General features: G+C 46.5%; 1 protein-coding gene across 1 annotated transcript in view; it reads left to right on the top strand.

Moving 5' to 3' along the window:
* EIF3K (eukaryotic translation initiation factor 3 subunit K) overlaps positions 1 to 26,731 on the top strand; it is a 100,098-nt gene that overhangs the window by 51,453 nt on the left and 21,914 nt on the right. The window contains exon 5 of the mRNA XM_085625218.1: positions 4,147 to 4,213. Within this exon, the coding sequence (XP_085481344.1) occupies positions 4,147 to 4,213 (67 nt within the window). The remainder of the gene's footprint in view (positions 1 to 4,146; positions 4,214 to 26,731) is intronic.

Here is a 26,731-nt window from a genome sequence, read left to right as displayed (position 1 = left end):
GAAGTTCGTTTTCGCCAACTTTGTGGTGTTTTTTTAAAACCTCTCCAGGTTTGTAAAAAGTGCATGTCCGTGCTTGTGTGTGTTGAGCTAAAAAAAATCGGTTTCCAATCTCAATGTGTGATTTACAACAGTGACACCAGTTGCATGATGTCACAGGGACCTTTCAGGATGTGTTGTATATAGAAATGCACTTACTAGTAACAAGAGGATGGTTCGGAAACATGAAACCCAGGGATAAGTTGTTCCTAGAGTCGGGGTGAGGCAGCTGGGCGTGTTTGTGTGTGTGTGTACTTGTGCGCCTTACAATGTGAATCTGTGTGTTGTGTCCCTGTGCGTGCCTGTCTGTTTTCATGTGCATTTCTTCTGGGAAGGTCTGTGTGTCTGTCAGTCTTTGTTAGAAAATGGTTGAAGGGACATCTGTTTGTTGAAGTGTTTGTGGGAATCTGTGGGTGCGTGTGTGTGTTGGCGACTGTTTCCGTGTGAATGGGTGCCTGCGGGTGGTTATCATCTTCTGTGGGAGTGTCTTTGCAAAACAAAATATGTGTGTGTGTGTGTGCTCGCACGTGCCCGCGTTTGTGAGTGCGTGTGCTATTGTGTGCATGTTTGCACCATTGTGTGCGTGTCCATGTGTGTGTGTTGAGCTACAAAAACGATTTCCAATCTCAAGGTGTGATTTATTTAAAAATGGTCGAGATTCGACTGGCTGCAGTGAACCCCCGAGGATTTCACATTTAGAGCAGAAAGGCTGACTCACTGGGCGAATATTTTAACAAAGTATTCGAAGGTCAGTTCAGTTTGCAAAAAGGCAGCGTGTTATGTAATTTTACCACCCTCTATTTATAAATCCCCAATATCTGCCAGAGCAAACACACAACCCAGACTTCGCATGACAAAATAGCGTATAATAATAACGAAAACATCAACCGCCTCAAGCGGTTAGTAGCAAAGTAGCGGCAAATAAAGAAAAGAAAAAAGCATCCCACACGGAAGATATAATAAAAAGCTAACCTTTGAGTTCTCATGCATAAAAACGTACGTTTTATGCCGATTCCGCCGTCAGAGAGCTGATAAGCAGTCACCTGCTGAATAAGAGAAAGTCAATAAAATTAGAATGTCACGTTCGTCCTCAAAATTCCGTTGCCGCATGCCGAGTCAAAAAGAAAGTGTCCCCTGTGTATCAAGCCGCCAGTGATGCATCCAGTCCTCACGTGCACATCTTCTGTCAGTCCACGTGCACGCTTTGGAATCCGTATTGATTCCAAAAGGCCCTCGCATGGCGAATGCGGCGCTTGCGCGCTGCTAACGCCAGGCGAGACCTAACCAGTTATCCTCAGTCCCGGAGTAAGAACGTGTTCCTAGGCACAACACTAAACTCAAAAGACTTTTGCATTGCCCAAGAGAGCTCCAGCACTGAGAGAGCAAACTCTAATCTACCAAAAGAGACTGTAATTAAATTGATGGGCTAGATGGTGTACTGTATACCGTTCATTTCACATGCAAGATTACACATGCACCCTATTCAGGAATGGTTAAAGAACAAATGGTCACAGGCCGTTGGTAGGATCTAGTGTTACACAGGGATTACATTAGGGGATACAGTGGTGGAACATGAAAAATATTACTGTATGCCTATCCTTCAAATTATCATCTCCCTCAGTGACCATTACCACAAATCTGTGGAACCCAATAGACGCTGTAAAGCACATAAGTGTGTTGGAACTCAAGACCGTCTTCCTGGCATTAAAAGGTTTTCTAACTCTGGTAAAAGGAAAAACAGTACAGATCTGGTAGGACAACACAAGTACAGTGTTCTACCTCAACAAGCATGGAGGGGCATGGACGTAGGCACTTCCCAGGCTAGGCTTGGACATCTGGAAATGGCCACACACTGCCCCAACCTTGATAGCAGTACATTTGCCAGACGTACAAAACGTAGAGGTGTACAGACTAAGCTGGCAAACAAGTGCCACGAATGAACGGGAGCTGAAATAAGAAGTACTGCCAAGGGTATTTCACAAATGGGACACACCAGACAGACCTGTTTGCATTCCCAGAAAACAGTATGGGTACCTGAATGTGAAGTATTGGCATTTCCTACTTGTCCCTGGCGAATGCCTTATCGATAGACTGATCAGGAAAATGTGTATTCACTTTTACCCAACACGACTGGTGCTAAACCATGGCAAGCAATTGTCTATGACACTAATCTTAATAGCACAACGATGCGCAAGACGGACATGGTTCTCAGATCTAGTGAAATTTCACAGGGGGCAATAATGAAGCTATCACTTTTACTAGACCTCCTGACCGTACAGGAGAAACGGATCTGCCACCTGGGACCAACCAGCCTCAGCCTGGCAGCTTGGCTCATGAGGACTTAGACTCAGATGCCCGGGTATCCCAGAGAGAAGCATGGAGGTCCGAAGGGAAGGCAGAAGACCAAGCAGTCAAAACTTCTGTACTGCAAAGTGGAACCGATATAGTCACTGGTAGGACAGGTAACCAGTCAAGGAGAATAGAATACTGGACATGGTCATTAGGTAGCTGAATTACCTGCTAAATGATGACCCCACTTCACATCACTCAAGATCCACTAGTCATACTTGCATAAGCTAGGGAGACTTCTAGATAGATGCTTCTTCACTAAACCAGTCATCAAAAGACTTCTAGAGGGAGCAAAGAGAATAGTACCACCAAGGTCCACGCCGATACCCGTGTGGCACCTAAACATGGTGCTTGCACAGCTAATGATGCCTTTTGAACCAATGCATAAGGCAGAACTCAAGTATTTAACGCTCAAAACAGGCTTCTTGATAGTCATCACCTAACTCCACATGGTCAGCAAGCTACAACTGCTCACATTAAAGGACCCCTATGTACAGATACACAAGGACATAATGATCCAAACACACAGTTCCTTCCCATGGTCATCTCGCACATCCACATTAGTTAAGCTATCAAACTGCCAGGTTTCTTCCAGCAGCCAAAGACCCATGCACAAGGAGCATTGAACACGTTAGATGTACAGAGACCAGTTATGTCCTTCCTCCAAAGCACAAGACAGATCAGAAAGGGGAGGAAGTTCTTTATTTCCTTTGCACCAGCAAGCAGAGGCTCAGCTATGTCTAGGAGTACCACTGCACGATTTGATTGATAGTAAAGACATTCCATACATGCTACAAAAAAGCAGAAGTGACATTAGAAGAGAAACTGAGTTCGCTCCACGAGGACAAATGGAGTAACTCTTGCCTTTTTTATCAAATGTCTCATTTAACGACATATGTTTGGCTCCTACATGATCATCCATACATTGCTTCAACAAACTCTATTGTATGGATATTAAAGTAAATAGAGAAGCACAGGTGGGAGAAGCTATTAAAACACCTGTTTACTAGCACAAACTCATTTCAACCCGACCTCCTAGGGAAAAAGAATGGTGCTTCAAAATCAGTGGACGATATTTGACTTCAGAAAAGATCCATGCTACAAAACTTAATTATTATTTACATATGAGTGGTTTTGCAGCTTGAAGATTTTTCTGGATTCACATTCGACCCTCCCACCTCCCCAGAAATGAGGTGCTTAAAGTACGGAGGAACTTAATACAGGGAAAGCAGAATCAAAAAGGGCTTCATAGGTTTGCAAGGGGGAAAAAAAAGAATCTGAAGATGGTGGCTATGCGCAGTGACTTCGGAACGGATGACATCACATTTGGCGGGACATACCTCTAAATGTTGCTCGATAACACCCAGGCAGAGGGGTAAAAAAAAAAAGCCACTACAGAAACAATGATTCTGGACTCAACCACTGGATAGAGAATTAATGCACATCATGGGAATCTAGAAAATTATTAAAGCTGCAATACTACCCCTACAGGTACGGAAGTATTTCATTCCGTCAGGTATCAAATCTGAAAACTCTGCTACTGCCATGTTATAAAGCTCTGACATTCCTGCTCTCTGGCTACAGTTGACCATATGAGATATTATTAGCAGTATGCTTTAATGGTTGAGCTTGACTGGATCTTTATTTTTAGGTATCTTAATACTGATAGTAATGTTTGCCAGGATCAGCTTTTAACCTTTTACCCAGCTAATGTGATGCAGCCTTCGTAGTGTCTTTGACAAATGTTTCGTATTTTCACAGCAAGCCCTAGATGAGAACCTGGACCTGCTGGATGGGATAACAGGCTTTGAAGATTCAGTTAGAAAATGTAAGTGTGATAGTGAAGGTGGATGATGTTACATTCCCTGTTACTACTTTGGCTTCTGTGATTCTCATTTCTTCCTAACTGTCTTACCATCTTTGTGCAGACTACTACTCCAAGCCTTTCACGTTTCTTTTCGCTCCTACCCTTCACAAGTCCATCTTTCCCTGTTTATCTGTAACTAACTGCAGGATGTCTTCTCATGCACTTACCATTGGCCCACCTTAAACTGATTTTTTTTTCTTTCTTGTAACTTCCCTTCATTTGTCTGATTTCCTTTCTTAGCCTTTTCCAGCACTTCACATATTTCTCTTTTTCCCTCTGCCTGACTTATTTCTGATGTTACCCGCTCTGTTACATGGTTCCTACGAATGTAGTAGGACTGTGGCTTGAGTCAACAAAATCGTATAGGGCTGATTCTTCTTATATCATCAGTAAATGTGGGACCGGCTAGCTCACAATACTACATATAAACTCCTAAACCTCCAGAGTTATAGATGCTATCGACAACCTCGAACATGACCAACCTTATTCCCAAGGAATTCTTAGAAACAGATCTAACCTTTTCGTTTTATCACTTTTGTATGCCCATGGTATCACATAGAGACGAGTAATTCAAAAAAGGAGCTCAAGAGGGAAAGAATGCCAGAACACCCTCCACTCAATAATTATTTTAACAACAAAGAACTGGCACACATAGGCACCCTTCACTTTGGTCAGGATTGGGGAGAGGAAAGATAATTTTATCAAAAAACCTCCATCACCTATATAATATCTTGGTGTAACCCACTCCAGCGTGCCTCATACTCTAAAAAAAATCAAGAAAACAGATAGAATCAAAGAGTGAACAGTAAATGTAAATTTGATACTTGTATAGCGCACTACTCACCCGCAAGGGTCTCAAGGCGCTTGTACGAATACCGCTGTGGAACCCATCCTGGCTTTCCCTGTGAGGCGTCCACTCCTGGGCACCCCCAGGGTGGAGGCCAGGCATCCTTAGCGTTGTGGGGGCCGTTTGGAGATTAAGCAAGCTATTGCCCAGAGTTGTAGAGTGGGACTCCATGATTGGAATAGGCACCGAGGCGAGAATTATCAGGTCCGTGGAATTTTGGAGCCCAAGACCCGCCGAGGCGGGGAATTGAACCCTGGTCCCGGGCTAGACCTCTGCATCAGGGTCTGCCGCTCTAATCATTGAGCCAAACAGTCAGTACTTAAAGAAAGTTTGCTTAATTTACTTTACACATACCACCAACTTTCAATGTATACGTGTAAAAAATGTGTAGAAAAAGAGAAAGTATCTCACGTGCGCACCACCAGAGGAGCTACTGGCAGGTTCTCACCAGCTTGCCCACGTTTGTTTCATCGTTGATAACTTTCTCACAACAGAGTGATGTGTCCAGTGAAGAAGAAAGTAAAGTTAAAAAAGAAAACTTGTGTCCCCCGTGAAAAACAAAGACCCAAGAGGTCTCAAAATCAAAAAATAAAAAGTAAAAAGGAATAGACTCGCAGGTACTATCCTCTTTTATTCCAGATTGGGAGTCTATCCAACGTTTAAAAACACAGCATGTTGTATACCATTTTAATGACGGCCAACATGTTTCATTGCCAATTTATTTTTGGCAAATTCATCAGGGCTAACGAGGTCAACAATCACCTCCCTGGACAAACAACATCAAGAAGAGACTGACAGACACAAAGAAAACCAGGAAGTTTAGTTCAGAAAGAAAATGTCCACACACAGGCTCTCTTCAGTATAATTAGAATTCAATTCCTTAGAAAAGAACTCATCATTAATCCTATGATTTCATCATACAATATTTACCTAATGGGAGCTATGGGCTCACATACCAGCTCCCACCAAGTCGGAGGGACGTGTATCATATACAATTTTCGTCCCTTACAAAAGCACTGTCGTTGCTAATGCTTGCGTCTGTGGAAAAACCATAAAATATAATCAGCAGCCCGCCCCGTATTTAGCAGACTTCCTGGTATATTCATTCTCACATCACAAGGGGGACCTACAAACGGACCCCTCTTTAGTGTCCTAACTACTGCCCAAGTAATACAGTGTCACAGGAGATCTCCACCTTCCCCAAACACATAAATGCATCAGAATAAAAACGCTACAGATCGGTTCCGTCCAAGCGCTAATGTAACTTAATCGCCACTCATTCCTATAGTGCTCATATCGTGCATCCGAGCACCCAACTGGTCTTCAACACAACCTAATGTACTGACCAAAAGTGTCTGCAGGGACAGTTCATCCCACATAAAAGCACACGCAACTCTTTTGCTGGCACCGCATCTCTAATATCAACAATTTGCTGATGTCAACTCGACACTCAATTATACATACAGAAAATCACGTTATGCATAGTTTCTCTGATTATTCTCCTTACGGTTAAGACGCTCTCACCACACATACTCTTACCGCACTCTTTCAAAACCGGGCGGTAACTCAACCCAGCAGCAATTCGAACCCTCGCCGCGCACCTACTTCAAGCATCAGAACTCTCGTCTCGCGAGGTTACGTGAACAAAGAGAATACTATCATCTTGGGCAACCAAAGTGGGGGCCATCTTTGAATGGTACGCGAGTGCAACAAAAGCTGACTGCACAAGAAGTTTTTATTAACTGCAGTGCAGTTTTGTCAAAACCAATTTTTCATCGAGGCTCACAATACCACGCCAGGCAATCGCTCCTAATTAGGTCATAGTCCTACAGACACAATTTTTTTATACTAAAAAAACAATTCCAGTTTTTGATGTGATCAGTACGTTTTCTATTTTCTTTTTCTCAAGCGAGCAACAAGGTACATATAGGCGCAAAAAATAGGGAAAGGCGAATCTATGCCTCCTGTTCTCACTAGTGGATAATATTGGAACCCTCCATCAGTTATATCCGCATTTGGTCAGACTCTCAACATAATCGCAACTGAAACAGGTCACACACCCACCACATTTATTGTTCTCATTTCTCAAACGAGACAATAGATCTATTTAGACACAGAAATAGAAAAACGCATATCTGTGCCACATCCTGTCAATAATGAATAATGAAAAGGGCCCTCAGTCTTTCTAGTCCAGGTTCAGGATGCCATATACAGAGCTCATCAGTACAAAGTTTGGGGCCATGGGCACACAGCTACAGGCACCCCCCAATACTACTGGTCATACAAGGAAAAGGAAATCCCAGCTAACAATCTATGTCCGGGGGAACACAGCCAACATAACACTGTGCAGGCCCCGCCGGGCGCAATTAAACCCTGTCAATAACCAATCACCTACTGACCCTGTTCCACTCAATCTGGTCATTAAGGCCAAGTGTATCCGCCTTTTCTAAATAAATCCAGCGTGCTTCCTTCACAGCAAGTCTCTTCTCCATACTGCCTGCATCACCCACTACCTTTTCCACAACCCACCCATTTTAATGATTTATAATTATGTGGATGATCTCTGTAGTGTTGTACCAAGCGTGTTGTAAGCTTGCCTGCCCTAATTGTGCTAAGATGTTCTTGTATTCGCACTTTCACCTTCCTGGATGTCAAACCTATATAATGTAATCCACAGGGGCAGGTCAGTCTATAAATCACGCTTGATGTATTACAGTTACTGAACTGATGAAGAAACCATGTTCTCCCATTCAACAGCTGGATTTCAGTTGTCTTTTCTGTTAATTCACAGACCGAGCACCCACCACACGGGTAATGACCCGGGGGGATAGTTGTATTCATATTGCTATGTACTGGTCTAGTATGGACCAATCTGTCCTTCAAATTCTGCGTTCGTTTGAACGCGAATCTCGGTTGCGGCATTTGAAAGTCACTAGTAGACAACAGTGACCAATGCTTCCTTATTACTTGCCGGATCTTAATAGATAAAGGATCAAACGTGAGTACCACTGGCAAACAATCCCTGGATTCCTTATAATTTCTTTCAAGGAGTGCATCTCTGGGAGTATTATGGGCCCTCTTGCGTGCTCTGGTGACCATTTTCTTGGGATAAGCTCGCTGAGCCAGTCTCTCACTAAGGACCTCAGATTGTTACAAGTACTCCGATGTTGAAGAGCAATTCCTGCGGTACCTCAAGAATTGGCCCACCGGAAGATTATCCCTCAACGCCCTGGGGTGGAATGATTGATAATGTAGCAAGGAATTCTTGTCAGTTGGTTTTTGATGCCATTCTTGAGCCCCAAGAGCACGAGCTGCTGCCACCAGCGTCGCGTCCTGGGGTATACTAGTATACAATGACTCAATGTCAATTGACACCAGATACTGCTGGGAGGAGTCAAAATCCATATCATTAATGATATTCAAAATATCTGTAGTATCTTGGACATACGACAATTGACTGATTACTGATTCTCTCAAGAAAAAATCCGCAAACTGCAAAAGAGGTTCAAGTACAGATGAAATACCCGAGACTATCGGGCGCCCTGGCGGAGGCCGCTGGGCCTTATGAATTTTAGGTAGAATGTAAAACGCCGGTGTTCTGGGTTTTACATTAATGAGAAAATCAGCCTCTTTGGCAGTAATCCACTTATTCTCTCGTGCCTGTGCAACAATAGTTGTGATTGTACTAAGCAATTCCGCAGTAGGGTCCCTCGCGAGTGGTTGATAATTTTTCTTTTCTCGTAGCAACCTAAAGACCTCAGCCTCATAATCACAGGTATTCATAAGCACCACAGCCCCACCTTTATCGGCAGACTTAATAGTTATAGCTGCATTATCTTGTAGAGACTTGACTGCGTGTCAATCAGTTTTACTCATGTTATTGAAGGTGTTTTGCTGATAGGATTGAAATCCAGCTGTTGAATGGGAGAACATGGTTTCTTCATCAGTTCAGTAACTGTAATACATCAAGCGTGATTTATAGACTGACCTGCCCCTGTGGATAACATTATATAGGTTTGACATCCAGGAAGGTGAAAGTGCGAATACAAGAACATCTTAGCACAATTAGGGCAGGCAAGCTTACAACACGCTTGGTACAACACTACAGAGATCATCCACATAATTATAAATCATTAAAATGGGTGGGTTGTGGAAAAGGTAGTGGGTGATGCAGGCAGCATGGAGAAGAGACTTGCTGTGAAGGAAGCACGCTGGATTTATTTAGAAAAGGCGGATACACTTGGCCTTAATGACCAGATTGAGTGGAACAGGGTCAGTAGGTGATTGGTTATTGACAGGGTTTAACCCCTTCAGTGCCCATGACGAGCTGGACTCGTCATGGGCTGCGGTGGCGCTGTGCCCATGACGAGTCCAGCTCGTCATGAACTCCGCCCGCTAATGCAAGGCGCGGCACTGGGCGGGGAAAGGGGCGGGCATGCAAGGGGTTAATTGCGCCCGGCGGGGCCTGCACAGTGTTATGTTGGCTGTGTTCCCCCGGACATAGATTGTTAGCTGGGATTTCCTTTTCCTTGTATGACCAGTAGTATTGGGGGGTGCCTGTAGCTGTGTGCCCATGGCCCCAAACTTTGTACTGATGAGCTCTGTATATGGCATCCTGAACCTGGACTAGAAAGACTGAGGGCCCTTTTCATTATTCATTATTGACAGGATGTGGCACAGATATGCGTTTTTCTATTTCTGTGTCTAAATAGATCTATTGTCTCGTTTGAGAAATGAGAACAATAAATGTGGTGGCTGCGTGACCTGTTTCAGTTGCGATTATGTTGAGAGTCTGACCAAATGCGGATATAACTGATGGAGGTTTCCAATATTATCCACTAGTGAGAACAGGAGGCATAGATTCGCCTTTCCCTAATTTTTTGCGCCTATATGTACCTTGTTGCTCGCTTGAGAAAAAGAAAATAGAAAACGTACTCATCACATCAAAAACTGGAATTGTTTTTTAGTATAAAAAAATTGTCTGTATGATTGACCTAATTAGGAGCGATTGCCTGGCGTGGTATTGTGAGCCTCGATGAAAAATTGGTTTTGACAAAACTGCACTGCAGTTAATAAAAACTTCTTGTGCAGTCAGCTTTTGTTGCACTCGCGTACCATTCAAAGATAGCCCCCACTTTGGTTGCCCAAGATGATAGTATTCTCTTTGGCCACGTAACCTCGCGAGACGAGAGTTCTGATGCTTGAAGTAGGTGCGCGGCGAGGGTTCGAATTGCTGCTGGGTTGAGTTACCGCCCGGTTTTGAAAGAGTGCGGTAAGAGTATGTGTGGTGAGAGCGTCTTAACCGTACGGAGAATAATCAGAGAAACTATGCATAACATGATTTTCCGTATGTATAATTGAGTGTAGAGTTGACATCAGCAAATTGTTGATATTAGAGATGCGGTGCCAGCAAAAGAGTTGCGTGTGCTTTTATGTGGGATGAACTGTCCCTGCAGACACTTTTGGTCAGTACATTAGGTTGTGTTGAAGACCAGTTGGGTGCTCGGATGCACGATATGAGCACTATAGGAATGAGTGGCGATTAAGTTACATTAGCGCTTGGACGGAACCGATCTGTAGCGTTTTTATTCTGATGCATTTATGTGTTTGGGGAAGGTGGAGATCTCCTGTGACACTGCATTACTTGGGCAGTAGTTAGGACACTAAAGAGGGGTCCGTTTGTAGGTCCACCTTGTGATGTGAGAATTAATATACCAGGAAGTCTGCTAAATACGGGGCGGGCTGCTGATTATATTTTATGGTTTTTCCACAGACGCAAGCATTAGCAACAACAGTGCTTTTGTAAGGGACGAAAATTGTATATGATACACGTCCCTCCGACTTGGTGGGAGCTGGTATGTGAGCCCATAGCTCCCATTAGGTAAATATTGTATGATGAAATCATAGGATTAATGATGAGTTCTTTTCTAAGGAATTGAATTCTAATTATACTGAAGAGAGCCTGTGTGTGGACATTTCCTTTCTGAACTAAACTTCCTTGTTTTCTTTGTGTCTGTCAGTCTCTTCTTAATGTTGTTTGTCCAGGGAGGTGATTGTTGACCTCGTTAGCCCTGATGAATTTGCCACAAATAAATTGGCAATGAAACATGTTGGCCGTCATTAAAATGGTATACAACATGCTGTGTTTTTAAACGTGGGATAGACTCCCAATCTGGAATAAAGGAGGATAGTACCTGCGAGTCTATTCCTTTTTACTTTTTATTTTTTGATTTTGAGTCCTCTTGGGTCTTTGTTTTTCACGGGGGACACAAGTTTTCTTTTTTAACTTTACTTTCTTCTTCACTGGACACATCACTCTGTTGTGAGAAAGTTATCAATGATGAAACAAACGTGGGCAAGCTGGTGAGAACCTGCCAGTAGCTCCTCTGGTGGTGTGCATGTGAGATACTTTCTCTTTTTCTACACATTTTTTACACATATACATTGAAAGTTGGTGGTATGTGTAAAGTAAATTAAGCAAACTTTCTTGAAGTACTGACTGTTCACTCTTTGATTCTATCCGTTTTCTTTATTTTTTTAGAGTATTAGGCACGCTGGAGTGGGTTACACCAAGATATTACATAGGTGATGAAGGTTTTTTTATAAAATTATCTTTCCTCTTCCCAATCCTGACCAAAGTGAAGGGTGCCTATGTGTGCCAGTTCTTTGTTGTTAAAATAATCACATAGAGACGAGACAATAATACATTTTCAAGTGTTTTTTGAAAAGATACAGTCCTTGTAATTAAAACATGAACCGTGATTATTAGGCAGATGAGATGCATCATTGTTATAAGCATTATTAGTATGGTGAAAAATATGAATAATTCAACCACGTTGATTATTCCTATTATTACTCCTATCTATCAATAACAACCCTACATTAGAGAGATCATGTGCCAGACCCAGTTGTAGTGATCTAACCCCAGACGTTGGTGTGCTGTCTCAGGAAGCTGGCCATAGCACATTGTCAAATGCACTCCGTGTTTGTGTGCCGGCCTACACACCTCTAAAGTCCTACTTGGAATCTATGTCGGGTCCTGCAGAGCGGCATTTCATATGCAGCTCTCCGTAGCCTACATAATAACTCCGGTGTGATGTGCCTCTCTCCTGAATTCAAAATGGGTGCTGTTTAAATAATAAAACACTGGCCATATCTCATTCTGCACGAGAGGCATTAAAATAGCTTTACTTAGTCTGGCAAAAAGAGTCCTCTCCTGAGAGCACAAAATAAAGCAAGAACATCTCATTTTAGTATGTGTCCCTGATACTAACAGTGCAGACTACAGAAAAACAATGTCTAACTATGATAAAACGCATACTGTCCATTTTGTTGTGTTCGCTAAATTATAAAGGAAAACTAAAATGAAACCAAAATATAAACCCTAGGGAGGAGCCTAGCGCGCATCCAAGATGGTCGCGTGAGCACAGGGCTCCCCGGACCCTTTCTGCTCCTCGGAATTTATCCTGAGAATATCCTGATGTGGTTTATGGAATCTGGGAGATGAAGACCAGCTGAACACAGATCTCTTTTCAAAAATCAATTCGGACCTGGGAATCCTGAGTTGTCGTCGTCGGAACTTTTGGGACCCACCCGACGGAGGTGACCGGGGTGAAGGTGACCCATGGGGCCGGGCTGCAATTGAACAACAGCGGCTTCAGCGCGGTACCAGTTTCCGATCCACCACTTTCGGTTTCGGTTTTGGACTTCAGGAGACCAGCTGGCGGGTGCGCTCGGGGTGGAGAGGTGCTTCCTGGGCCTCTGCACGAGGTTTTCCTCCACCTGCCACTAGAGTGCCTATAGCCTCGGACCCCCTATACAGACATTTTGAGGTCTTCTTGCTGGCGCCCTTACACCTCTTGGTTGGAGGTCCCCTTGAGTGGCCGTGTTCACATGGGGGGCAAAGGGGGTCCCGAGGGGCGCAAGACCAAGGCCTCCCTCCGCGGGGGAGCGGTCCAGAGCAACAACATGGACCGCTACACCCAGGGCAGAGGGTCCCCTGGCGCTGCTGGCCTCCCCCCGGACGCTGCAGGGGGAGGCACGAACGTCTCTACGGAACTTTCCCTGCAGGACATTATGGGCGCCATTGCTGGCATCAGGGAAACCATCGCCACGCAATACGAGGCCCTGGCCCGTAAGATCGACACCGTCGCGGTTGATGTCACCCTGATCCGGGCTGACCTCTCCAAAACAAACGAGAGGGTCCAGGCCCTCGATACACGGACCTCCACCCTCGGTGCGGAGGTGTCGGATCTGCGGGCCGCGCTTGGAGACATCGGGGTGGTCAACGATCATATGGCCCGGCGGCTTGAGGACTTCGAGGGACGGGCCCGACGCAACAACATCCGCGTCATAGGTGTACCGGAGTCCTCCGACGGCCGCCCGGTTGACCTCGTGGTCGAGGAACTTATCCTGCAACAGTTGTCCCCGGCTGGCCTAAGTAAGTTCTTTGCCGTGGAGCGGGCCCATCGAGTTCCGGGCGGTCGGCCACGGCCGGGGGCCCCCCCGAGGCCTATCGTGGCCAAACTATTCTACTACAGGGACCGCGACGCTATTCTGCAGGCCTCACGGACCCACGGCCCGGTTCGTCATGAGAACTCGACCATCAATTTTTACCCGGACTTCACGCAACTGGTCCAGAAACAGCGGATGGGATTCCAAGGGGTGAAGCGTCGTCTCCGCGAGCTGGGCCTAAAGTATTCGATGCTCTACCCTGCAAAACTCCGAGTGGAACATGGGGATCGGACAGCCTTTTTTGACTCTCCTGTGGCCGCAAGTGACTGGCTAGACTCGCTGCCGGACGGAGGTGGCCGTCCCGGACCCTCTGCGGGCACCGCAGGTGACGGGTCCCCTTTAGAATGACTTTTGGTCCTTGATTTTGCCGTTTTGTACTGTTCAGTTGGGTCTTACTTCTTTTGTACACTGTGTTTCATTAGGACCTGTGAGGGGGGCGGGCGGGGACGGGTCCCTTTCCTCCTCCGGGGTCTTTTCGTAGAATGGGGTTAGTGGGGCGACAGGCACACTGCAAGTTGGGGGGGTTTTTTGGCCCGCAGGGGTGCAGGGTGGGGGGAGTTGGACTTGGGGTGGGGTTGGGGGGGAGGAGGGGTTGTTTTGTTGTGTGTTTTTTGTTTACAGGGCGAGGTATTGATTTTTGTCCACATCTGGGAACTGTGCTGCAGGCTGGGGGACCCTTGATTTATTGGGGGGGATGGGGGGGGACGGGTTGAGGCTTATGTCATGGAACGTCAATGGGTTGGGGGACCGTATCAAGCGGGGTGTAGTGCTGCAATATTTGCGTCGTTTGACTCCTGATGTGGTGTTTCTCCAGGAGACGCATCTGGTTGGCAATGTTTGTCATGCAATGAACAGGGGGGGATATCGCCTCGTAGCCCATTCTGGTTTCACAACTGGTTCCAGGGGGGTGGGCATTCTCCTGCGAACCTCCCTTCCGGTGGAGATCACTAAGATAGTCTCGGATGACAGAGGGCGCTATGTGTGTTTGATTGGGAGGTGGGAGGGGCAGCCCCTTACCCTGGTTTCAGTTTACGTCCCCCCGGGCCTCCAGAACTCCACCTTCACTGACTTGGGTCGAATGCTGCTTGACCTTCCGGACGGCCTCCTGCTCATGGGCGGGGACTTTAACTCTGTGGTTTCGGGTGAATTAGATCGTCACCCACCAAGGACCCTCCCCGCTGCCCAGGCATGGCTGGGTGGGATGTTGGAGACCTTCGGCCTGGTGGATAGCTGGAGATTAATGCATCCGACCCAATGTCAGTTCACCTTTCACTCGGGGGCGCATGGGAGTCTCTCCAGGCTAGACTACTTCCTTATGCCCGCGGCGCAGACTGGTCGGATTAGAGAGGTCAGGCACCTGGCGAGGGGTATCTCCGACCATTCTCCGCTGTGGCTTCTTTTTGACACCGGGTCGCGGTCTGCAGGGCGGATCGCTCCCATTAACCCATGGTACCTGCGAGACCCTACGACTCGCGACAGCCTGGTTAAGGCTATGGACCAATACTTCCTTGATAACGAGGGGTCGGTGTCGTCTGCAATGTCCCTGTGGGAAGCCTTTAAAACCGTGATCCGCGGACACGCCCTCTCCCAGATAGTGGTGGCTAAGAAGGTCAAGAGTGAGGCAGTGGTGAGGCTGGAGACTGACATCTCGGGGCTGGAGTCGGCCTTGGAGGCGAATGTCACTCCGGACGGGCTCCATGCCCTTAGCCTGAAACAGTTTGAATATAGGTCCCTGGTCACTGACGCGGCCAAAACTATGTATAGGGAGCAGCAGGGTCGACTGTACGACGCCGGGGACAAGGCGGGAAAGTTGATTGCGTGGCTGGACAAAAAGGAGAGAGTGAATCGTGTGGTCCCGGAGTTGCGTGCTGCGGATGGTGTGTGTGTGACTGAGCCGGATGAGATTGTGGACTGTTTCGCCGACCACCTCCGGGCTGTGTACTCCCCAGTGACTGACAGAGATGAGGACGACTCTCGCCTTCTCCTGAGGGATATTGCCTTGCCCGGCCTGTCCGTTGAGGACCGTGAGCGGCTGGACGCCCCCTTGTCGGCGGATGAAATAGCGACCGCGATCCGCTCCCTTCGCTCGGGCAAGGCTATGGGTCCCAACGGTCTGCCCATTGAGCTATATAAATTGCGCCCTGATAAGCTTGCGCCCTTCCTCAGTCGCATGTTCCGTGAGTCTCTTGCGGCGGGTTCCCTTCCGGCTGACCAGCGTTTGGCTACGATAGTCGTGATCCCCAAGGAGGGCAAGCCGCGAGACCGTTGTACTTCTTACCGGCCTATTTCACTGCTAAATGCAGAGCCTAAAATTCTGGCGAAAGTCCTTGCCAATCGTTTGTTGAGCGTCGTGTGCGATCTTATTCATCCGGACCAATGCGGCTTCATCCCGCATCGCAACACCGCTCTTAACTTGCGGCGTCTTCACGGCGCCCTGGCCAGGGCGGAGCTCCTCTCCGAACCGGCCGTGCTGGTTTCTTTGGATGCCACGATGGCTTTTGACACCATCGAGTGGCCATTCCTCTGGGCTGTCTTGGCTAAATTTGGCTTTGGGGAAGGATTTATTGGCTGGGTGAAGCTTCTTTACACGGGACCCATGGCTCAGGTGGTGGTGAATGGGCGGGTCTCTCGGCCCTTTGCCCTCGGCAGGGGCACGAGGCAGGGGTGCCCGTTGTCCCCTTTGCTCTTTGCTCTCGCCCTGGAGCCACTCGCTGCTTGGCTCCGCTGGGAGCCCTCGCTTAGAGGGATCCGGTGGGCCCCGGGCTTCGAGGATCGGGTCTCGCTGTATGCGGACGATATTCTCCTGTATCTCACCTCACCGCGGCAGTCGCTCAACGTCCTCTTTGACGTTCTGACTTCCTTTGGGTACAATTCGGGTCTCACGATCAATTGGTCTAAATCCTGCGTCTATCCTATCTCTGGTGGTCCTCCTCTCCTGCCGCCTCGGCTTACGATCCAAATATCTCTGAGCGGCTTTAAGTACCTGGGGATATACGTTTCGCTGGACCCGGTGGCTCGCTATGAGCAGAATCTCCTGCGTCCACTCCGGCGATTGCGGGAGGACACGGCCCGGTGGTGCAGGCTGCCCCTGTCCCCGCTGGGTCGGGCCGCGCTGTTCAAAATGATGTCCCTTCCCAGGTTCCTCTATGCACTCCAGAACTCCTTCGACGTTATCCCAGTGGCCTACTTTCGGGAGGTGGAGAGCCTGCAGAGGAGACTGGTGTGGGACGGGCGGGCGCGTATTGCTCTTGCTAAGCTTACTCTCCCCTGGTACGACGGGGGCATCGCGCTTCCTGACATTCGCAGGTACTATTGGGCCTCGCAGCTAGCGGCCATTAACCATGCCACGTATGCGCCTGGCTTGAATCCGGCGTATGAGATGGACAAGTTCCTGCTTCCCGGCGGGAACTATAACGGGGCACTTTACTCCCGCTCGGCTGGCCGGACCCTTACGGGTCCTACTAAGATTGCGGTGCGGACCTGGAGGGCTGCCACTGCGGCCACGGGCTGGAGTGAGCGACTAACATGTGCTACTCCTTTGTTTGCCTCCGACCGCCTGGGCAGCCTCTGGACTACGAAGGGGTTTGACCAGTGGGATACGATTGGTATCAGCAAAGTGGGAGACCTGTGGCATAAGGGCACGGTTAAGACTTTCGCGGTGCTCCAGGCCGAATACGAGCTTACGGACAGGGAGTTCTTCCGCTATGCCCAGGTTCGACACGCCCTGCTCTCGGTCTTTGGGGAGGGGACCAAGATCCCGGTTTCCTCGCCCCTCGAGGACCGCATACTTGACGGACATGTCCCTGACAGTACTATTTCTTTAACTTATAAAAAACTGATTAATCATCGGGCTGACCTCTTTGTGCGCCTCCGGGAGGCTTGGACGGGGGACGGGGTGGAATTGGATGACGAGGACTGGCAGTCTGCACTGTCGTCCCCCAAGGAGGTCGCCATTCCGGCCCGTCTCCGGTTGGTACAGCTCAAGATTCTTCACCGGGTGTATGTGACGGGTCCTCGCTTGGTCTCGATGGGATTTTCCGACGACGGGCTCTGTAAGCGGGGTTGTGGGCTCAGCGCCACCTTTCTCCATATCCTGTGGGAGTGCCGCGAGGTGGCGGACTACTGGCGCCGGGTCCATATGGTTATGGGACAGGTCACTGGGGTTGTGCTGCTGCCGGAGGTGCGTCGCTGTGTCCTGAATGTGTGGGAGCCCAATGATTACAGCGCGGCTCAGACTCGGTGGGCGGCCCTAGGGAACATGATTGCCAAGAGAGATATAGCGCAGCTTTGGGGCGCCCAACGGCCGCCCACCGTGTCAGTATGGAAGGAGAATATGGACTGGTGTATGTTCAGGGAGAAGACTGTGTATGTGGCCCGTGGTAAGCCGGGGGCATGGGGTAGAATCTGGGGGCAATGGAATGCGTATCGCGGGGGTATCTGTACGCCCCCCCTGGTGGACACCGATATCGCCATGTCCCCCTGACCCCTGATGGTTCCTGGCACCTTTTGGAATAACTACATATGGACGTTCATCTCCCTTGACCCCCCCCCCCCCCCCCGTCCCCAGCCTCCCGGTACTCCTTCCTTTTGCCGGCTGCTTAATGGTCTGCACTGGAGTTCCCCGGAGGAAGCCTGATCCGCACTGTTTGCCCTTATGCCTCGCCTTTTGTTTTTCTTTTAGTTTTTGTGTCTGTTGGACTTAAGTCTCCTGTTCCTTTAGAACTATCCGGAGCCACTACGGGGCTGCGCCCCGGGACTTGACTGCAGCCATGATAAATGTATATTTCATTCTGTACCTAGCGGCCGGCCCTGGTGGTTGTAGGCCCGTGCGTGTAACCGAATTATTGTTCAATAAAAATTAAAAAAAAAAAAAAAATATATAAACCCTATAACAGTTCTTTCTGGTTTCTTAATTGCCTTCGCAAGATTGGACCTTTCATCGCATTCCACACCACCAAATTAAGTCTTACCCTTTGTAGGAGATGAGGATCCGCTTCTTATGGTTACCCCCACTTTTTGCTGATGTTTCACTGTTTTTCGAATTTAGTCTGGCTGGGACCCTGCTATTCAGGGCCGCAGCCTAGCTGCTTCCTCTCTAAATTGATTGCATGTACTTTAGGTACACCACAGATTGGATTCTGGGGTACCCTTATAAGTCCCTAGTATATGGTATACTATGTACCCAGGGCATAGATACCCCAGAGGCCTACCAGGGGCTGCAGCATGTATTGTGCCACCCCTGGGAAGCCATTTAAAATGACACAACAGGTCTGCTACAGCAGCCTGTGTAAGGTGGTGTATGCACCCCTTACTCCGATATAGGTTCCCTATATCTATCCATATCACTGCAAATATAAACCTATCAGTCACCCCTATGGCAGGCCTTATCAATCCTGAAGGCAGGGTGCTGGGTTGTATGTGGGAGGGTGCCCATGCATGAGCAGAGCCCCTCTGCAGCCTTCGGAATCTTTATTCTGGGATTGTTTATGATGCAGCCAAACCATATACTCTTAAGTGCATTATCACCTTGTGGTAAATGCTAACTTTGGAATGGCTGCATGTAAACATGTCGTGTTTGGTGTCAAACACCTTGGAATCATACCTCCCACACCAGTAACTGGTGTGTGAGGTATGATTCCACCCTACTAGAGGGGGAACCATGACTTCACCGGTACACACGGTACCAGCTTCACAGACCCTGGCATCACAAAATGGATGCTGCCAGCCACAGACACGAGTCTGCCCTCCTGCTGCTGGATGAAACTCCGGCAGGGGAGGCCTGGACAGTAGGTTTCCTGTCACAGGGAGGTGTGACCATATCCCAGACAGGCTTTAGTGTATTGGGGCTGTGTGGGTGCACTCCAAGAGTGCTTTGATGTCTGCACTGGGGGCACATTTGGTGTCCCTGTGCATAGTCCAGCTCAAACCGGTTGCAGGGACTACCAGCCTCTGCTCTGGCGCTAAACTGGACAAAGGATATGGGTGTAGCCACCCCTCTGTCCTAACCCTCCCAAAGGTGGGTCCCCAGAGTTTGTCCCACCCCTTCCTTGGGTATAAAGTAGGAACCCCTGACTGCAGGACTTTAGATTTACCTGGATGAAACTCTCCTACAGAATCCCAAAACTTCTACCATCTACACGACGTTGGATGACCGAAGCATCTCCCTTGGAATAAAAGAGGCAGGCACCAAAGACGCATCTGTCCGGTTTGCATCTACGCAGCTCCTGAAGGACTCTGAAGACTTTGCAACACAGGAGGTGGGTTTCCAAGCTTCCGCGAGGCCAATCTGTGCTCTCAGCAACTCTGATTTCCAAAGCCCTCGTGGGTACCGTGCAACCCGAACCCCTGGACACCGTGCACATTCGCAGCAGCATATTCTTCTTGGCGATCCCTGAGGCTGTGCTTTGGGCTACTTGTAGTCCAGACCCCGAGCAGTGATTCCACCGAAGATTGCTGGCCTACACTCTGCGAGTGACCCGTGGGCTGGTATCTATCTAGTGATTCCTCTCGAGTTCCCTTCGCCACCCTTGTCTGCCGATTTGTGGGTCCCTGAGAAGGGTACTTTGACTTTCAACTGGCTTACCTGGTTGCTCCAGACGTGCCCTGTCTCTCCATCGCTTGGGGAGTCCACAGGACCTTGCTGGTCCACACCGAAGCAGTTTTACTCTCAACGCGTGGGTTGCCATTGCCAAGGCTTGTTGGTCTCCAATCCGGACACCGACCCCCCCAGCACTCGACATCCTTCATGGGACAGCTCGCCTGCAGACTGTGGTCGTCCTCGACGCTTCCTGGTCTCCGTGGCAATGGAGTCAAGCTTCACCTCCACGCACCTGAAACACCCAACATCGGTGGGCATTCGTCTATCGTGCCCCTGGTCACTGGCAAGTGACCCAGACTCTGTCCCCTCTGCTTTCAGGTTCTTCACATCTTTGATCCAGGCTTGGATCACACCGGACACTTTCCCTTTCCACGGCAGAAGCACTTTGCAGCAACTCTCCATTGACGACATCGAAGATTCCAGACACCATTTGACACCTATGCACCCGGCTTACCTGGGTTAGGTAACCCGAGGACTCCGGTGCTCACATGGGTGCTGGCCTTGGAACCTTCTAAGTCTGAAAGCGTTTGCTCCAAGTCCTCTCCTAAGTGTCCTTAAACTCTAAAATTCCAACCGCGACGTTCTCATAGGATTGTACAGATCTCGCGGCTGTGTTCACACTACATGCGTCCCCCGTGGGTCCCCTGTGTCACTACCTTGGGTGGTTCCTTGGGGTCCCAGCGATTCTACGTGCTCTAGGCACTGTGTCTAGTCAAGTCGTGGTTCTTATCTCAGTTTCTTAATATATGGTTTGGTCTCCCCCTGGGGCCCATTGTATATTGTGCTATTTGCTGTCGTTTTAGAACTGTATTATTGTGTGCCTTGCTCTCTAATCTCAGAAAGAGGTTAATAGAGAGTGTTTAGAAATAAATACATATATTTTTTATATATATACTTTGTGTGGTTCTCCTTTCATTTAGTTATTCAAGAGGTTATAATCTGGTAAACCAAGCTGCTTTACACACCTTCGAGACTTAGCCTGAAGGCTGCTCTCCATAGCTACCACTAGGATAGCTTTCAATAAAGGTTGTCTTAAACCTAATCGTCAATAAGGGTTGTTTGGACTGGTGCAAGGTGCCCACTATAACTAGTGGACAGCATTATACCAGGCCAACTTCTCACACCCTTACTCTGTCTTACTTGTCTACTCTTCTTCTCAAGTCATTTACTCTTCCTACTTGCTGTTTTTTTGTTTTTTGTTTTTTAAACAACATAAAACTCTCTGTAGGCAGTCTTTTCTTATAACTTGTTCTCACCCCTCTGGTGGGCTGTCTCCTCAGCTAATTTCCCATTGATTATTGACTTTTTCTTTCGGTCTCAATTTTGTATTTTGCATAGTCTTTCAATGTGTCCATGATCTTCAGCAATCTTACTTCTTATAGGTCGATTTTTCTTGTTTTTTGCCTCCAATTCCATCTCGTCCCCCTCTGTTTGATGCCCCTTCTTGATTTAAATCTTATTCCCGCCTTGCTTCTCCATCCTGACAGTCCTTCCACCTTTCTGCACATTCTCCTCCTTCTTTGGAACTTTTCCTGGTCCTCCCTGAAATCTCGTTTTTTCTAGAGAGAAAGTTTTTTTCATTTCAAAAGAATTTATTGTTTTAAACGCGCAAATATGACACATAGGATATAAACCAAAGTGATACAATTGATATCGGGCAATAAGATAATAAATACATTAATATAAAATTAATTGGTAGGAGAGCAATTCATTGTCATTCATTAATCTGCAGACATCAGATAAATAAATACTTAAGGAGGGAAGACCCAAAATGATGTCTGGCAAAGATATATATCAAAAGTATCACCCACAGATGGCAAATTAGGGAGAAGAGGAAAGAGAAGAAAGGAAGAAAGAAAAGACGGAAAGAATAGGAAAGAGAAGAGGAAAGAAAAAGAGAGACAGAGAGAAGGAAAGGAAGAGGAGAGGATTTCCAGAGGAATCACCCAACATACAAGACAACACTAACCAGGCAAATCAAAGGGATATTGCTCCACCAACCCTTCAGCGGCCAACTTCATGTATGAATCTAGGGCTTCCCATACACCAGAGGAAATAGAAGGAGAAAGATGAGCATGGTCCACTGACGTATGAGCACTTCGTAGAAAGGAAACCCAGGCCCACCAAGTATGGTAAGAGACAGACGAAAAGGATTTCCACTCCATGAGAATTACTTTGACTGCAATAGTTAACAAGAGGTCCAACAACTGGAGCTCCATGGGATGTAAAGGCAGAGGGACTGGGGCCGCCAACGGACCCAAAAGAATTAATGGAAAAGACAGTTGAAATTTGATGTTAAAGATGAGCATAAGGTGTTTGTGAACTGAATCCCAAAAGGGTTGGAGAAGGGAACAATCAAGGAACATATGTTGAAAATCTCCTGGTAGAAGCCCACAGCTCCAACATAAATTGTCTTCTTTGAGATTAAGTGAGTACAGACGAATGGGAGTCCAATGAAGAAGATTAATAGAGAAAAACTTAGACTGCGTTAGAGAGGGGGCAATTTTGTTACGAAGAGAAAATTTACCAATATCTTGCCAGGTATCAGAAGAGATATGAGCAGTAACACTATGATCAAAATGATGTAACCATTTTTGCTGTGTGACAGTATGGGAAGGGAGTGTAGAGGACGATAAAAATTTATAAATCCGAGACGCAACATGGCCAGTCCTGATCCAAAGCTGAAAAAGCGTAATCAACGGGGAAGAAGGATGAAGGTGTACTTTAGCAAGTGCAACCTTAATCTTAAGAAAAGTATAAAAATCTAAATTAGATAAAGAAAAATGTTGAGCAAGGGATGAAAAAGGGGAAGGATCATTGTTGGAATCATAGAGATGTTTAACAAGTGAAACACCTTTCCCAGCCCAGTAAGACATCAACTCAGGGTCAATATTAATTTTGATTTTAGAATTGCGCCAAATAGACGACCATCTAGTTTTATGTAATGGAACTGCTACCCTCTTATCGACCTTACGAACCGCTGCAATAGTGTCTAAAATAATAGAGCGAGAGAATGGAATAGAAAGGGTGTTTGTGGTTAAAAAAGATGCAGTCGGTAGAGGGGAGGCCAGTTCCTGTTCTATTGTCAACCAAGCTGGAGCATGAATAGATGGGGAAGAAAACCAAAGGGCACCCTGGGACGCCAGAAAAGCAGTTTGATATTTCCCCCAATCAGGAAAATTACAGCCCCCCATATCATAAGATTTCCGTAAAAATTTATAAGCAATCCTAGCCCTTCTATCATTCCATAAAAATTTAGAAGTGAGCAGATCAAGTTCATGGAAGAAGGAATCAGAAAGCCTTACTGGAAGCATAGAGGAAACAAAATTAATAATAGGAGTGATCATCATTTTTAGAGTCTGCATACGGCCCCACCAAGAAATATGCTTCGGAGACCAATTTTCTAAAAGACGTCTCACCTTAAGAATAGTTTGGGATTCATTATAAGAAGCCGTAGCATATAGGGTGGTACAAAAATAGATACCCAGATACTTTAGGTGTTTGGATTGCCATTTAAAGCCCGCCGAACCCATATGAGAGGAGAAGCAGTAAGCATTTAAAGGAAACATCTCTGTCTTATCTTTGTTCAGAGTGTATCCTGAAACTTTTGAAAAAAGAGCAATCGTATCCGAGATAGCAGGGATGGCCAATGCAATATCATCAGAGAAAATGAGAACATCATCTGCATATGCCGCTGTTTTTATCTGATGAGACCCAAAAGAGAACCCTTTAATATCTGGATGCGAGTCAATCATTCTGAGGAGAGGATCAATGGACAACAAAAATAGGAGAGGGGACAAAGGACAACCTTGTCTAGTGCCCTGACACAGGTTAAAAAAGGAAGACGTAGCACCGTTCACCCGTATATTAGCTCTAGGTCGGGAGTAAAGAGACATAACCATACGAATAAAGGAATCTCCAAGATTATGTGCACATAGAACCGCTCGTAGAAAAGGCCAAGAGACCTTATCAAAGGCCTTTTCAGCGTCAAGGGCCAAGGCTGCCGCCGGAAGATTAGATCGTTTAGCGGCACCGAGAATATGACAAAAAGTACGAATATTATCCCGTGCAAGACGCCCCTTTACAAAACCTGTTTGGGAGGGATGAACCAAATGAGGAATAAAGGACTCTAATCGTTTAGCTAAAATTTTAGCAAAGATCTTGGCTTCCATGTTAAGGAGGGATATGGGACGAAAATTTTTGGGATCTGCGTGATCCTTCCCTTCTTTGGGGATAACTACAATAGTAGCATCCGCCGCAGAACCAGACACCGAACCATCCTTAATAAAAGCATCAAAAACGGATTGGAGTTTCGGGACAATCACGGGAATAAAGGTCTTATAAAACGCAATAGGATATCCATCAGGACCAGGAGCTTTACCAGACCGAGTAGCTTTAATCGCGGAAATGATTTCATCAGCAGTAATCGGGCAATTTAATGATTGATTATCTTCCTCCGAAACAACTTTCAAAGGAACCGACTTCAAGAACTCCTGACATTGTTCAAAAGAAGCTTGAGCCGACGGGGTATATAAATTGTTATAAAAATCGCGGAACACCTCAAGGATTTCTGCAGTTTGAAATTTTTTCCTACCAAGCTGGTCAGTAATAGAAGGAATTTGAAAAGTGTTACAAGAAGATTCCTGGAACTTTAAAGTGGCAGCAAGAATCTTGCCTGCACGATTTTTTAACAGCAGTCTCTTAGATTTCTGAGCCTGCAGGCCAATATGAGCTCTCTTAGTGACTATAGTATTGTATGAATACTTTAGATTTTTAATAGACTGGAGGCAGGTCTTATCCTGAGAATGTCGAAAAAGGGATTCCTGACGTTTGATCTCGTCTGCTAAGTCCGTGAGTTCCTTTTTAATGGCTGCGTTTCTCCTTGACATACATTTAATGATCTGACCACGGAAAGTACATTTAAAAGAGTCCCAGAGAAGAACCGGGGAACTGACTGACCCAACATTTTCAATAAAAAAAGTCTCAATGTCATTGGAAAACTCTCGCACCAAGGACTCATCATGTAAAATTTCTGTGTTTAGTCTCCACGAACGAGCTCGTGCCCTAGGGACAAAGGAAGTAAGAGTAAATGTGACTGCGGCATGGTCAGAAACTAAAATAGGGTGAATAAGCGGAGAAGAAGAAAATTGAACCAGAGAAGAGTGAACCAAAAGATAATCAATGCGCGAAAAGGACGAATGAGGGGAAGAAAAAAAGGAGAAGTCACTACCAGTGGGATTGTGAAGACGCCACACATCCTGAAGATGGGTAAGAGAGCACATATTAATCATTTGTTTGTGTGCTTTAGGGGGACGAAAGTTAAAGGCAGAATTCCTATCCAAGATCGGGTCCATTGGCAAGTTAAAGTCACCACCTACAATAAGATTACCAGAGTGAGGAGTATCCTCGAGCTTTTTGGTAATCGCATTCCAAAAGGCCGGGTCATCCTTGTTGGGGGCATAAATATTCATGACAAATAAGTCAGCATTACCATTGGACAACTTAGATAGTAACCAACGCCCCTCCGTATCCTGATCAGAGGAAACGATAGATAGCCCAGAGTGTTTAGAAACTAAGGTAATTACTCCATTCCTTTTACCACAAGCATCTGAACAAGCAACATCAAAGACCCACTCTTTCTTCAGAAACAACGCCTCCTTGGCAGAGAGCTTTGTCTCCTGAAAAAGGACGAGATCCGAAGAAAGAGATTTACAGTAGTCCAAAATCTTCGACCTTTTGACTGGATGATTTAACCCTTTAACATTAAGGGAAAGTATATTTAGTCCAGACATAGAACCAATATCAGGAGAAAAAGATATTCCATATGTGACAAATTAAGCGCAACAACCAAGAGAGCTAACCAGCAGACATCAACAGCCAACACAAAACAGGGTGAGACCAAAGAGGAAATCCGAAAAGAAGAAAGGAAAGAAGGGAAAGAAGAAAGGAAAGAAGAGGAAAAAGAAAGCAGGAGAATACAAAGAAAGAGAGAGAGAAGGGCCCATCCGGCAGGTCTGAAAAAGACCAAATTCATACAAGGGGGGACATGGAAAAAAGAGCGAGGGGCCAACAGGAGAAATAACAACAACAGCATAAAAAGCCCCAAAGCAGTGCATAGCCGATTATACATTTTAAAAGAGAACACTATCTAAAAGCCAAGAACCGGAAATAATTATCACTTATTAGAAGACAAAGCGAAATGAGAAACTGTAAAGGCAACACGTTTGACCAAATTAATGTATAGATAACAACTAAAATAAATCATAGAGAACGGTAAGAGCAGAAAAGAGAGAAAAAGAAAGCACGATCAGTCATTAAGAGCTGGTGGAAAGTGAACTAAGAGAAACCATTACTAATAGGTAGAACCAGACCAAAGCGGACTCCATCAAGAGAAAAAGGACCATAATGAAGAGAAAAAAAAAAGAAATACAATCTAAAGCATACTATATGATACAATATGGGAAAGATACGTGAAATATAATGAAAAACGGTATATAACATCTTATTGATATAACAGTCA

The sequence above is a fragment of the Triturus cristatus genome, chromosome 9 (assembly GCF_964204655.1).
Source record: "Triturus cristatus chromosome 9, aTriCri1.1, whole genome shotgun sequence".
Taxonomy (NCBI): Eukaryota; Metazoa; Chordata; class Amphibia; order Caudata; family Salamandridae; genus Triturus; species Triturus cristatus.
This window is presented reverse-complemented; position numbering and strand designations above follow the sequence as displayed.